Source organism: Ambystoma mexicanum, chromosome 3p, assembly GCF_040938575.1.
Source record: "Ambystoma mexicanum isolate Mex_15411 chromosome 3p, UKY_AmexF1_1, whole genome shotgun sequence".
NCBI lineage: Eukaryota > Metazoa > Chordata > Amphibia > Caudata > Ambystomatidae > Ambystoma > Ambystoma mexicanum.
Genome location: NC_090925.1, coordinates 223,839,887 through 223,852,659, shown reverse-complemented (window position 1 = coordinate 223,852,659; position 12,773 = coordinate 223,839,887). Strand labels below are relative to the sequence as shown.

Genomic DNA, 12,773 nt, shown 5'->3' with positions numbered 1-12,773 from the left:
GGTACCCGGTACGGGGGTAGCCATGGCGCTAAAAGCGGCATGGCTACCTACATACTCGTAATGAGGCCCAAGGTTTTTTGCAAGGAAGGCAGAGTCAACCACTGGACGAAGGAACTGAAGAAGAAACTGAAGAAGACGCTTGCTGTAACCTCCTGCACCGTTTGTTTGCCCGGTGAAGCCCACTGAGCTATTTTAACGGCTATAGCTATCTTACCGCTATAATAAAATGGGCAATTACATGTCTGAATGTTCTCAAAGTCAGAAAGCAAATTGCACTCTGTAGTGGATACCATTAAACTGAGATTTAACAGCAGGCCAGTTCATCTGCAGGTCTGGTGCAAAGTTGACCACATGTCAAGCCAGCATGGATCAACTTTTCAGGCTTCAGAGTTTGGCAAATTACATACCATTGGAAGGGTTCATAACTGCACATTAAAGCATTTAGAGTAGCGCAGGAAAATCAGTGCACTCACACTAGATACCGTACTCTGGGCACTCATTACCTCATACGTGCAAACACCCTGAACAGCATGCCAGGGATATAGGAAAGATAGAAAACATTGCAAGAAAGCATTAATTGTGGCACAATGAAATCAAGGGCCACGTTATGTGCTATGGCCAAACATTTCTACACTGTACACAAGCTTTTAGGCACAAGGATTTTGTCAAGTGACCGACGACACCGAGATGGAATGTCTTGTTATGATCGTAACAGAGACAACGGCAGAAGAAAACATGCTATGACTGCAACCTGCGAAAAGCAAAATACATAGTCCGAAATGGATGTTTATTCTACTCTAAATGCTTTTTGGATGTTTTTGTCTGCATTGTGATTTTAGGTGTTTAAGGACAGACTACTGACTCACCCCCTGAAGTGTGCCTTAAATAAACCTTTAATGAGTCTAGCAATCATTGTATAGAATTTCAGAAAGACAAATTATGTGTTATTCCTATTCGTTCTTATTCACGGTCACTGCTAAAGTGTTACACTAGTGGAACCCCCCTTTTTTAGGGATAGCAAGGGAGACCATAGGGGTAGCAAGGGAGACCATTTGCACTGCAACACAACCTGAGGATATGCACTAGACAATTTTGTGGATAGGGCAACCAGCACATTTAAAAAAATCAGGCATCTCAATAAAGTGCACCCTCTTCTCTATTTGAAGAACTCTGATATTTTGAGAAACATGCTCATGGTTTCTGTCTTGTAAGATAAGAATCAGCTGTTCTGCAGCATCTTGGACTAAAGAGAGGCAGTGAATAAGGCAAGCCAAAACATCCTATAATAGGGCAGTCAACAATGTAAGGAAGGCCATCGTTGTTTCATTGTATATAGATGGCTGCAAGGCGTTATTCCCTACTGCACTTACATGAGAGGCAAACAGTGCCTCTGCGTCCATGTTGTCACCCAGGTTCCTCATATGATGTATACACAAACAACCATTGACATCTGCCTGCAGAATGACACACATGACAAGATATGATATGATAGGTTATTTATAACGTGCTTAATACCCAGAGGTTTCTAATCGCGGACCCAGGGATCGGACCTGCGGTGCTCCGTGTCGTCTTGCTTCCAAGGCGAGCAGGTTGCCCCTGAGCTATCCTCCCGAGACGATGCAAATCATCTAAGATTCTGTGCCCCTCACTGGGATTTCACCTCTATATGCACATACTATGCGCCCCTCCGAACTGAGAGATTGCACTTACTTCATATAGTTTCTCCTTTTGCGATTGTCTTGGTGATGACAATCCTGTTGATCTCTGTAAAAACATAAAATTGTTAGAATTATTTTTAAATAATTATTAAATAAGAGATCCATTAAAAAAGCACCGGGGAGGTGTGCACTGTGCAAAAAGGAGACTAGTCTATCTGTGATGTGTGGCACCTTAGAGCATTTTCTTCAGGGGAGGGCATGTGGACTAGGGAAAAGATATGATGTAAGCAAAGAGGAAATAAGATGGGGAGGCCAATGCACCGGTCAGTTGGTGTAGCTTAAGTTAGATGTGGTATATAGGGGACGGCAAGCTTTGAGTGCAGGAATGGCTCCTCTGAACAGTTGTAGTGTGGGTAGGGGGTATGTCACCAGTAGGCAGATGCCATGCCTTACGGTGGATATGTGGTCAAGGGAGGAGGTTGGAACATGTTCAGCAGCATGGTCTGTGCAGGAATTGTGGACTAGAGTGTTGATGAGGAATGGAGGTAAGTTCTTTGTCAAAGTTGTGGCATGAGTGAAATATAGTCTGGGGGTGATGGTGCAGTCCATATTTAAGTTGTGGGCTAGGGGGGCAATGTGAGGTAGGGAGAAGACTGGCACCTGGTGGGATAGGGAACCTATGGAGATGAGATGTTGCATAGAGTTGAAGTAATGTATAGAGAGGAGGGATGGCATTTGGCTGTGTGCTATTTATGCGCTCCACGCCTGAGGTGTGATACAGGAATTACGCATGGATTTGAGAGGCGGGATGACACCAGGGACAAGTTGTATTCTGCAGAGGAGGATTTTGAGAGGTGGAGGTGTGGACCAGAGAAGATGCATGGCACAAGGTGAGATGTGTGGCCTGTTTTTTTTGGAGGTCTGGTCTAAGAAGAAATGATGGTTTAAAACTAGGTGCAGCTGTGGGTCTAGCTATATGCCCTAAGGAGCAGGCACGCCCTGAACAGCAAGTGTTATCTAATGAGAATAGTTGCGCATGGGGCTGAGACAACTGGACATATGGTTCAAATATTTACTTTTTGATGCACATTGCGATGCGTCTTGCGATGCGCCTTGCTTTCTGAGTGTGCTGTATTAAATCATATCTCATCATTTAACGTTGCCTTGACAATGAACATGACCAGCTTATAAAATAACCTAAACACAAAAAGTTCTGCACCGAGTTGGACATATACATACTACTTCAATCTGCACCACAAAACATTCATGTTTTAAAATATCAATTACTCCAGATCAAAGCCATTTATTTTGATTTTGTTCAAAATGAACAGAAACATGGGGCCTCATTACGACCCGTGTGGTTTCGGAATGAAGGGGGCCGGTACGGGACCGGCCCCCTTCATTCCGACAGGGCTGATTCCAAGCTTCCCATCGCTGGACCCGGATCGCACGCCTGGTAAATCCAGGCGTGGTTTCCGGGTCCCGCGTGGGGAAGAAGGAGGTAACAACGGGGCACTCATAATGTACCGTTGTTATCTTCATCTCCATCCCCATTCCCATTGAGCCCCATGGGGGCTCAATGGGAATGGTGAATGGTTCCTGCAAGCAGGAATGACCGGGTCCTCCACCTGGTAAAGGAGCCCGGTTTGGCGGCAGCCATGGAGCTAATAGCTCCATGGCTGCCGCCAAACTCGTAATGAGGCCCATGATCTCCAAAACCATAGAACAAAGAACCTGTGCAATGTCTCTGGGCACAGCCCTGGAAGCTTTCTGCTGGATGGTTGAACTCTTTCACTGGCAATCATTCAAATTGCTATCGAAATCCAAAAACTAAAACAATATTATACCTATGGTGCAATTTTATTTTCTTTATAAAGGTCCATAAAAATTCCACAGGGCTGAGAACTTTCTGGCCCGCACCAATACCGGTACCGCCACCGACGTGGTGGTATGGGGACTTACCGGTCCATTCCGCCCTTTGTGGGACCGGTAAGTCCCCATTTGAAATGCCATTCCCTATTCCCATTTGAGCCCCCATAGGGCGGCAATAACGGTACTGCAAATTGCGGTATCGTTATTGACCCCGGTGTCCCTTTGTGGGTCCCGTCCTTAACGCCTGTTAAAACCCCGAAAAGGGACTCGGAATAGGACGCAAAGGGATCATCCCTTTGCGCCCAGGTCGTAATGAACACCTCTATGTATTTAAACTGTTTCAATTTCTGCCTGGTAATCAGGAAAGGTCTGAAACATAGTCATGTGCCCCGGAATGTTGACTGCCTTCTGGACTCAGTAATTGATAAAAGCTGCTAGGGGTCTCTGGAGAACTCACTCTTTCTTATTCGATTTCACTCACTTGGGTTGCAGTGGTCATCGCCATCAAGCCTGACGCTAGATTCCATCGACGCTGCCCAGAGCCAAGTTAATCGCTACACAACGTCTGTGAGGCTTTTCACAGGCAAGTTGGGTATGGCGTAGCACTGTACTATCGTAGTGAGTGACCCAGTACTATTGTCAGGGGAAACCCTGTGCTGTTGCTTTCATTATGAATTGAGACTCTTTTGTGACTAACATTTTGCTCATTATCTCTGTGCGCATCTTCTGATGAAGCGGTCTATAGCTTTGAATGCTAATGCCTTGTGCCACGTCAGCATACTGTTTACAGTTAGACTAGTAAAAGGTATCTAAACTTAAATTGTGTGTAATTTATTGCTAAAAGAAAGAGTGCTGCCAAGGTCTGATAAAATGTCAGTGCCCCACATCCTGCCATTACACAATGGTGCCTGGCGCCTCTTGCTTGACGAGGATTGTACTACTACAACTATAGACAAAACATACCCATTTCTCGCTCTTTGTGTTCCGTGTGATCCAACCTGGTGATGCCTAAAAAAAGGAAGGAAATAGTGATATGAATGAATTTTCATTAACGTGATGAAAATATACAATAACAAACAGTATAACAGGAATCAAGGCAGGTAGATGCAATGTAGGAAAAGGCTGTGGTTCGCTTTATATTGTGAACCTGCCACACGAAGGCTTCCAGCTCAACATTTATTCAATGTTTATTGCCAATAATGCAAGTCTTTGGATCGAAAATGATTCCCGCCAACAGCCCTCCTTGCTCTGCAATATTTTTCAAGTTTTCCTTACTTTTTGCCTAAAATGGTATATGCACCACTTCCAGAGCAAAAGACAAGAGGTACAAAATCCCCCTCTTTCCTATGGCAAAATATCTCATATATACTGAAACGTGCTGTCTTGTATGTTATTCATGTATATTCCACTGATATTTAAACGTTAAGTGTTGATTTTAGATTTTCAATAGCATACAATGAAGAATGTAAAGTTTGTGATATCATATGCATATAGCTTATTGATTTGATTTCCGAAGCTTACAGCATTTTGTCAAAAATCCTGAGCCACGCTTCAAAACCAAAATTCCTTTTGTCTTCAAATGAGTTTTATATCTTCAAAATAAGCATGTATCGCCAGTCACTCTTAAACACATTGCCACAACAATATTGTTACTAATTGAAGTTAAATTCATTCTTAACATTCAATCTATTTAATCAGATGTCAAACACCTACATGTTTACAATAAAAAGTCTGCGTCCCGGCCAATATTGTTACTAATTGCGTTCATCAGTATTTGCAACATCCAATCCTTTTATGCAGAAGACAAACACCTCAGCTTTAGCAAGAAGAAATATTTAGCCTAGCCAACATGTGTTTCGACCAAAAAGGTCTTTTCAATGCTAATTTTCACTAAATTGATTACAATGTGTATATTATGTGTGCATTAGATGCCTCAAAGGCTGCGTTCATAGAACCTACTGTGAGCATCATTATATTAAGTCATAATTCTACATTAATCATATAGTAAGAAGAATCCAAAAGTGGGACAAAGAAAGAAGGATGGGAAAGTAAAAGGAGAAAATAATGTTGGTACTGATTCATTTTCTAACTTTCTATAATTATTCTCAAATTGTAAGAAGTACATTGCATCTTTCCCAATTGTTGAAAAAAGGCGAATCAACATTGGTAAGGCCTGTAAAGTATCCCTAATCATGAATAAAGGCTCACTTTAGGAATTATAACCCCACAAGTTGACAACTCCAAATGTAAAACCATCAAGCGTCACAAGGAATACAGGGAAGATAAAATCAAATGAAAATACATAAGACAATGGGCCTCATTACAAGTTTGGTGGTATCTCAGCTGTAAATCCACAGAGACACCACCAAATGGAATTACTGTTACCACCACTTGGTTTGGTGGTTTTACCGCCAGATTACAAGTGGTGGTGGCGGTGTTAGGCCCAATGCATAATCCAGTGATTAATGCTTTGGATGATATAAAATAGTATTTGCAGACCTGGAAGGAATTTATGATGAGGAGGTTTCTCCATTTACAAAACAATTGTTTTACAAATCGTTTTACCGAATTCCTCTTTGATGGAGTTGATCAGGTAGAATTGTGTAATCATGACTTTCTATCCAGCCTAAAATTACATTTTAGGTTCCCTTCAATTAATAAGATGGATCTTGCTGAGACCAAATCATTGACAGCAATGGGTTATGACATGTAGTACCCATGTAAACAGTTACTATCTCATATTGAGTACATGTCTACCACTAAGAGAGCCTGCACATCCATTTTGAAAGTCAAAAATGTTAGCACAGTCCATAGTTTAATGACAGCCAATGATATTATTGTTAATCCAGATTGTGTGTGCTGGTAAAGGTAGCGTAGAAAGGACTGTCAGATTTGATAATCCTAGTCATATAGATCATGTCAGGAACAGATATTCGACTTGGTTACTTCAAAACCTTCTCCCGACTCATATTTTTCGCATAAATAGATGGATACAAATGTTTTCTTTTTTTTTAAATCACAAAGGGGAAGAGAGGATGTCTTACAGAGACCTCCTTTACATTATAAAGGATACATTGCCCCAGACTCTGGCGGGGCTGCAATAGCATAATAAAAATGTTTTGACAATTTCATTAAATTTGCATCTACCTAGCAACACTGAAGCACGGTTATTATTCAACATTTACAAAATAAGGTCAGGCTTTTTCAGCATTTGTTGCACCTTTCTGACATCTTAAGGTCATTTTATATTAATAAAATTGTAAATAATGTTTTTTATCACAGGAGAATTCATTGAGCTCGCCGTGATCTGTGTGGCATCGGAGAAGAAGCATGTCTCTTGATCAAGCAGCAAGAATGGGTAAAACTAAGCCTACAGAGCAAGGTCTGCTGATGGTGACATGTGGTCTGGTCATGCTAGGGGTAGCATTCCTGGCAAACATCATTGGTTGGTATGCAAGGTTAGGTAAGTCCACTCAGGCCTATATCTTTGATTTGAACAACTTATTTAGTACATTCATTAGCTTGAATGTTTGTTAGACAATGGCTATTGATCATGCTTATTTAATTGCCACTCTGTTAAAGGATGTTCAAAGATCAGAATCAGTTGTAAAGCCAACAATGGCGAAATAGATGTCATTTGCCTGCCAGCAATGGTGTGGTTATGACACACTGCTTCAAGTCCAAATTGACATAGTTTAGCATCAATTCACCAATCATTTAGCATTGGTTATCCACCATATGTTGACAGAGCTTACATTGCTCTGGCCAAATGCAAGTGTATCAACCCACAGATCTCTAAATATTGAACCTTCTAAGTCCTGTTCATCAATTTTAGATTAGGAGATATCCAAGTGCACACATCAGCTTTCTCATGATTTTAGATAGCTTTGACTGGATAAAGTGTTTCCCTGGGAAAAATATAACACATTGAAACACAAATTAAGGAAACATTGCAAGCATTGGTTAACTGCACATTCAAATTAGGAAAACAGGGAGATGGCACCAAATATTCTTAACCTTAAAATAATGATGGATCTAAATTGTGGGCTTTGCTGCCTGGTAATACTCAATCTCAAGCTCTCTTGCAAGCTATCCCTAGTCTACATTATCCCTATTTAAAAAAAAGCGGTCCTGGTGGGATCCTTTATATTATCACTATTTAGCCTTAATAGATGCGGCTAGTAAGGCCTGCAGCCCTTTGCTTCTTAAAGAATTGGAAACATGAATATGGGAGAAAAACATTCTGCTCATCTGGTTTCTCAAAGAACGCTAACATTACAGTGAATGCCCTTCTACCAAATACTATCAAACATGAGCCCCTGAAGGGCATGAATAACTCTACATGTGTTGCCTTTTTGTATTATACTGCCACTCTTGACAGTGTAACAAGAAGTTGACATTTACTTTGGGGCAAATGTTGATCTCAGTATTGCTACAGGCAGCATATTACAGCCTACTCACACTCATTCGGATTTAAGCAGTGGTGTGTTGACCCCCTGTCTTATTAATTTATATCTTTGTCTCCTAAACCAGTCATTGCAGAAACGTAAAAATTAGCGAAGTTAGAGAAATATATATATATATATTTTCTTGATAAAACACAGAATGGTATATAATGAAATCAAGACCAAATTTGGAAACATTTGATGGGAAATGGTCTAACGGTAAATATGTCTACAGCTCACATTATGCAATTTCGAAGAAGTAGAATTGGTAGTTGGAGTGAAATGTTAGTTGTTATTTAACTGGACAGGAGCAGACGGAGAAGGAGAAAATCGTCGATGTAGATTTTAACATTATAAATTCCATTTTAGATTTTAGAAATTGGTTATTATGAAGATACATCCAACACAATTACTCCAATGGTTGCCAAGTAAAAATTAAGTTCCACTTTCAATATCGACATTTCTCTTTTCATTCCCTTTATGTTATTTAAATATTTAAATTATTGAACATTTCTATGGTGCCTATACATCAAAAAGTGTTTCCAGGCACCACAAGACAAAGGGTGGTTTGGGGGAGCACAGGAGAAAATAACACTAACGGTCTTACTAGGCCTTGTGACATTTGCATCGTGCAAGTGCAATAACAGAAAGAGCTGGGACGAGGGGGAAGTGCAGAGTGGGAGGAGCCAAGGGGATGGGCAAGTGTTAAGGGGGGCACAGGAGGGAAAGTGCCCAGGGAAAAAAAGATAGGTTTTAACTAGTCCTAGGGAGGAGGGAGGAACCGACTCAGTAGGCTAGTCTTGGAATGGTGCCCAAGGGCATGTGCTGGTAAAGGGAGACTGGTTGAAGGAGGGACTGGCCCCAGTAAGTATCATGAGGTTTACAGGCAACTAGACATAGAGGCAGGTTGAACTAGCAGGGGAGGGGGAAGGAGGAGGAGAAAGGGAAGGTTGTGAGAAGCTTCTGGAATTTAAGGAGATCCGGCACAAGATGTAGAGGGGAAGGAAGGCCATTCCAGAGGGAGGCTCCTGCCAAAGAAAGAGATCTAAACCCACTCTCTGCTTGGAGAAGAATGTGACTTACATAGAGTTAGACCTAGAGGACTGAAGAACTCTATCAGGGAAGTATTCAAGGAGAGAGAGTTGATGTGGTGAGGTTGCAGGCCCAAGAAAGCCTTGTGGATTATTCTGAGGGTCTTGCATTGGATCCTTTCAGCCACAGGGAACATATGGAGAGAATCTGGGGCAGGAGAGATGCAGAACCTTGGCTTGAGGCCAAGGGATAAGTCTTGCAGCCTTATTCGGGATTAGTTGAAAAGGGCAAAGGGAGGAAAGAAGCAGATTAGGGAGAAGGCTCTCACAGTAGTCAAGCCTGGAGAGAGCCAGAGCGCTGGAGACATTGAGTTTCTAGGAGAAGGTGAGGAAAGGAAGATTGCCTCTGAGGAGGTGAAGTAGATGTGAGATTTCTTGACAAGGTCAGCAATGTGAGGTGAGAGGAGAGAGAGGAGTCGAAGCTGACACCCTGTTTTTTTGCCTCACAAGAGGATGACGGGAGGTGGCCCAAGGAGGGAGTAGGAGGGAAGAGGGGGCAGGAGTCCCGATGAGAATGATCTTGGACTTACTGGCATTAAGGCAGATATCATTAGAAGCACACCATGCCAGAATAACAGTCAGCCAGTCGTGAATCAGAGAGGAAGGAGAGGAGGCAGAGGAGGGAAGCTTAAACGACAATGAGAAGAGAAGGTAGAGATCAGGTGGACGAAAAGGGTAAGGTAAATGTTGAAGAGTCACAGCGAGAGGATGGAGCCTTGCAGGATGCCGCAGGTGGAGAGTGAGATAGAGGAGAGAAATGGGGCCAGTTGCACTTGGGAGGGACGATTCAAGAGGAAGGAGTTCAGCCTATCCAGTGCCTGGTCAGTGATGCCTAGAGTATCAAGCAGCTGATTTATGAGGGTGGAATCCTTGACCGTATCAATGGTGGAGGACAGATTGAGGAGGATGAGAACAGAATGAGAGTTGGAATCAAGGATTGAGAGCAGGTTGTCACGGGTGTTTGGGCGAGCAGTTTCCATGCCTTTGGCTGCTCTGAAGCCAGACTGGTGGTCGTGAAGACAGCCAACAGATTCAGTGTGATGGATTAGTTGGGAGATGACCAACTTCTCCAAGAGTTTGCCCAAAAAGCGGGTAGTTGAGATATGGTGGTAGTCATCCGGGCAGGAAGGGTTTACAGATGGCTTTTTTGGGAAACGGCGTATCAGAGAGTGCTTGAGGGGTGATGGAAAGGAGCCAGGGGTGGTAGAAGACAGAGAGGACAGGATGTCCTGAGATTTGGTAGTGAAGTGGATGAACAAGGCCGTGCAGAGGACCTGGAAAGGAAAAGGAGATGTAGAGACAGAAGTAGGGTTGTCATGTTCCTTGCAGACTATGAAAAGTTCAGCTGTTTTGTTTGTGGCCCTGAGATGTGGGCTTGGATGCGGGCCTGTTTATTGGAGTGGATGGAGAGTCTGTATTACCTTCTGTGATGCTAGCAATGCATGGAGGGACATGTTCTCCATGTCCTTGTACTGTACTCCTTTTATCATGTGTGTTCTGTGTTGTTTTCTTCTGCACAGGAGTTCATGTGGAACTCCTGGCAGTGCAGCTCTTCCTCTTTTTAGTTGTGGTGAACAGAGACCCTTGAGATACCCTTATGGCACCCATGGGTCGGGGTACAACCCTGCTCCCTAGTGTATTTTTATGGTCACCTGTTTGTGACCCACAGAACAGGGTATGGGCTGGTGGCAGCTCCATGCTGAATTTGACAGGTGCTCTGAGTATCCTCCATTTTGGGATACCCAGGTGCTGCCATTGTTATCAGTTGATTCCTGGTAGGAGACAAGATGGCCCCTTTGGCCTCTTGCTTTCTATTGCCTGTTATCTCATTTTCCCAAAGTTCTGGGAAGCCCTGACTGTGTCCCTTAACCTGACTCACTGTAGGGTGGAAGTTCATTGTATTGTATTGTGGGGAAGTACAGACCAGTCTGGCTGGAGTTTTCCCAATGACTGTACGTTGTGGATAAAAGATGTAAAGTGGGATTCTCACCCCCTTTACATTGATTTTAGTGAGCCAGCACATCCCACCTTATGTGGAGTGCTGGGGGATACAAGGTATTCCCTTTCTTACTTAACATTGTTCTTACAATTGCAAGTTTACTTGAATAGATGGTGGCAGTGATAGTACCTTAATTAGTTGTAATCATTATTACTTGAAGGCTCTCAAATCAGCCTCAGTAATCCACAAGAATGGTAGAACACTAGAATGGTGACCTCCTTCTATTTTCATCATTTCTCATTTGCTTGTTGTTTCTGCCATTCTAAGTGAGAAAGACCCTGGTTGAGGTTTAGTCTTTGGCAAGAAACCTTTGTATTATCTGCAGAGGCTCTAGAGTCTCTGAGAAGGCAGGAAGTGAGGGAGGAGTCCAAAACCCTGCATCCCTTTGTCTTTCACCTTGCCTGAAAAGAAACAGTTCCCACTAGTGGGCTGGCTCTCCTGATTGGACAGCCAGACCGCCTCTTTCTGTAAACTGCAGGGAGAATTTACAGAATGTGGCTGTACTTCCTGATAAAAAGTCCAATTCGAGAAGCTGCTGACAAGTGTACCACTGGAGCTGAATCTGAAGAGGAAATGAAGAAAAGACATCTGTAGCATTTTCCAGTGACCAAAGAGCCTGCTGTGTAACCAGAGCCTGATGTCACCCTTCCTTCCAATTGACCTGGGGGTTCCAAAAGCAAGACTCCTACCCAAAAGCTGGTGAGAACCACTAGAGGCAAGAGGACCTACACAACAAGCCATCCCTTAATGTGCTGTGACCTTCCTGGGCTGCAAACCACCAATACCAGGGGACCTCAGGCCTCAGTGCAGTGCATGGTATTACAAAGTCCAAATCTCACTGAAACTTTGGTGGATTCCTGCTGGACCTTCAGAGAAATTAGACCAATGCCTGAAGACCCCTCATCAGAGTGCAGGACTGAGAGAGCGAAGAGAATCCGACTGGCAATATACATCCATCATCAGGTTCCTGTAAAAAGGTGCCAAATCCACAAAGCTGTGAGATACTGGGAAGCATCCTTTGCTGGAAGCCTCCTCTGGTAACTGCTGCTACAAGTTCCCACCCAGTGTCCATTTCTTCAGTCTCCAGACCAAGAATCTGAGGATTGGGTCTGGTCCTGCTGCATCCTGAAGGCATCTCTTAAGGTACTGTGCTGGCTTGGGAAATACTTACCTTAAGCCTTGTGTGAATCCTGTGAGGCTGAGTGATTGATTCATTTGGTTGGGAGTTTGCTCATACCATTCAACCAGGCCTGATACTGGAACGCATATAGGGAGCCTTCTGTGAAGTCCCTGAATGCTTTTAATACATTCTAAAGTGAATACTTACTTGTTGAAAATGGTATCCACTGGAACTCTAACTTCCCTGTATCTGAACCATATGCTGACCTGCCTACAGCTGGCTCCTAGACCACCAGGGTCTCTCTTCTGCCTCTGAGAAAACTCATGCTATAGACTAGGGAAGGACTAAGCAAGATAAGGCTTCTGTCTTGAAAACTGTAAGAAGATTAAACATACTTACCTGTAAATGAGTTAGTGTTGTAACATTATCTCTGAAATAGAATATGTTACAAAGTGTTACAGAAGTTATTACTTACCTTTAATTTGCTGGTTGTTACTTTAACAAGTATATAAGTTGTTTCCTTACTTTGAATAGTGTCCCACTCTTCTTAACTGAATGAATGTAAAAGCTTACCAATAGGTTTACCTA

The 12,773-nt window shown here is 42.9% G+C and overlaps 1 protein-coding gene across 1 annotated transcript in view; it reads right to left on the bottom strand.

Moving 5' to 3' along the window:
• Positions 1-12,773, bottom strand: part of CDH26 (cadherin 26) — a 551,648-nt gene that overhangs the window by 62,482 nt on the left and 476,393 nt on the right. Inside the window, exons 16-17 of the mRNA XM_069650706.1 lie at positions 4,494-4,538; positions 1,711-1,764 (exon numbers count right to left, since the gene is read on the bottom strand). Of these exons, the coding sequence (XP_069506807.1) occupies positions 1,711-1,764; positions 4,494-4,538 (99 nt within the window). The remainder of the gene's footprint in view (positions 1-1,710; positions 1,765-4,493; positions 4,539-12,773) is intronic.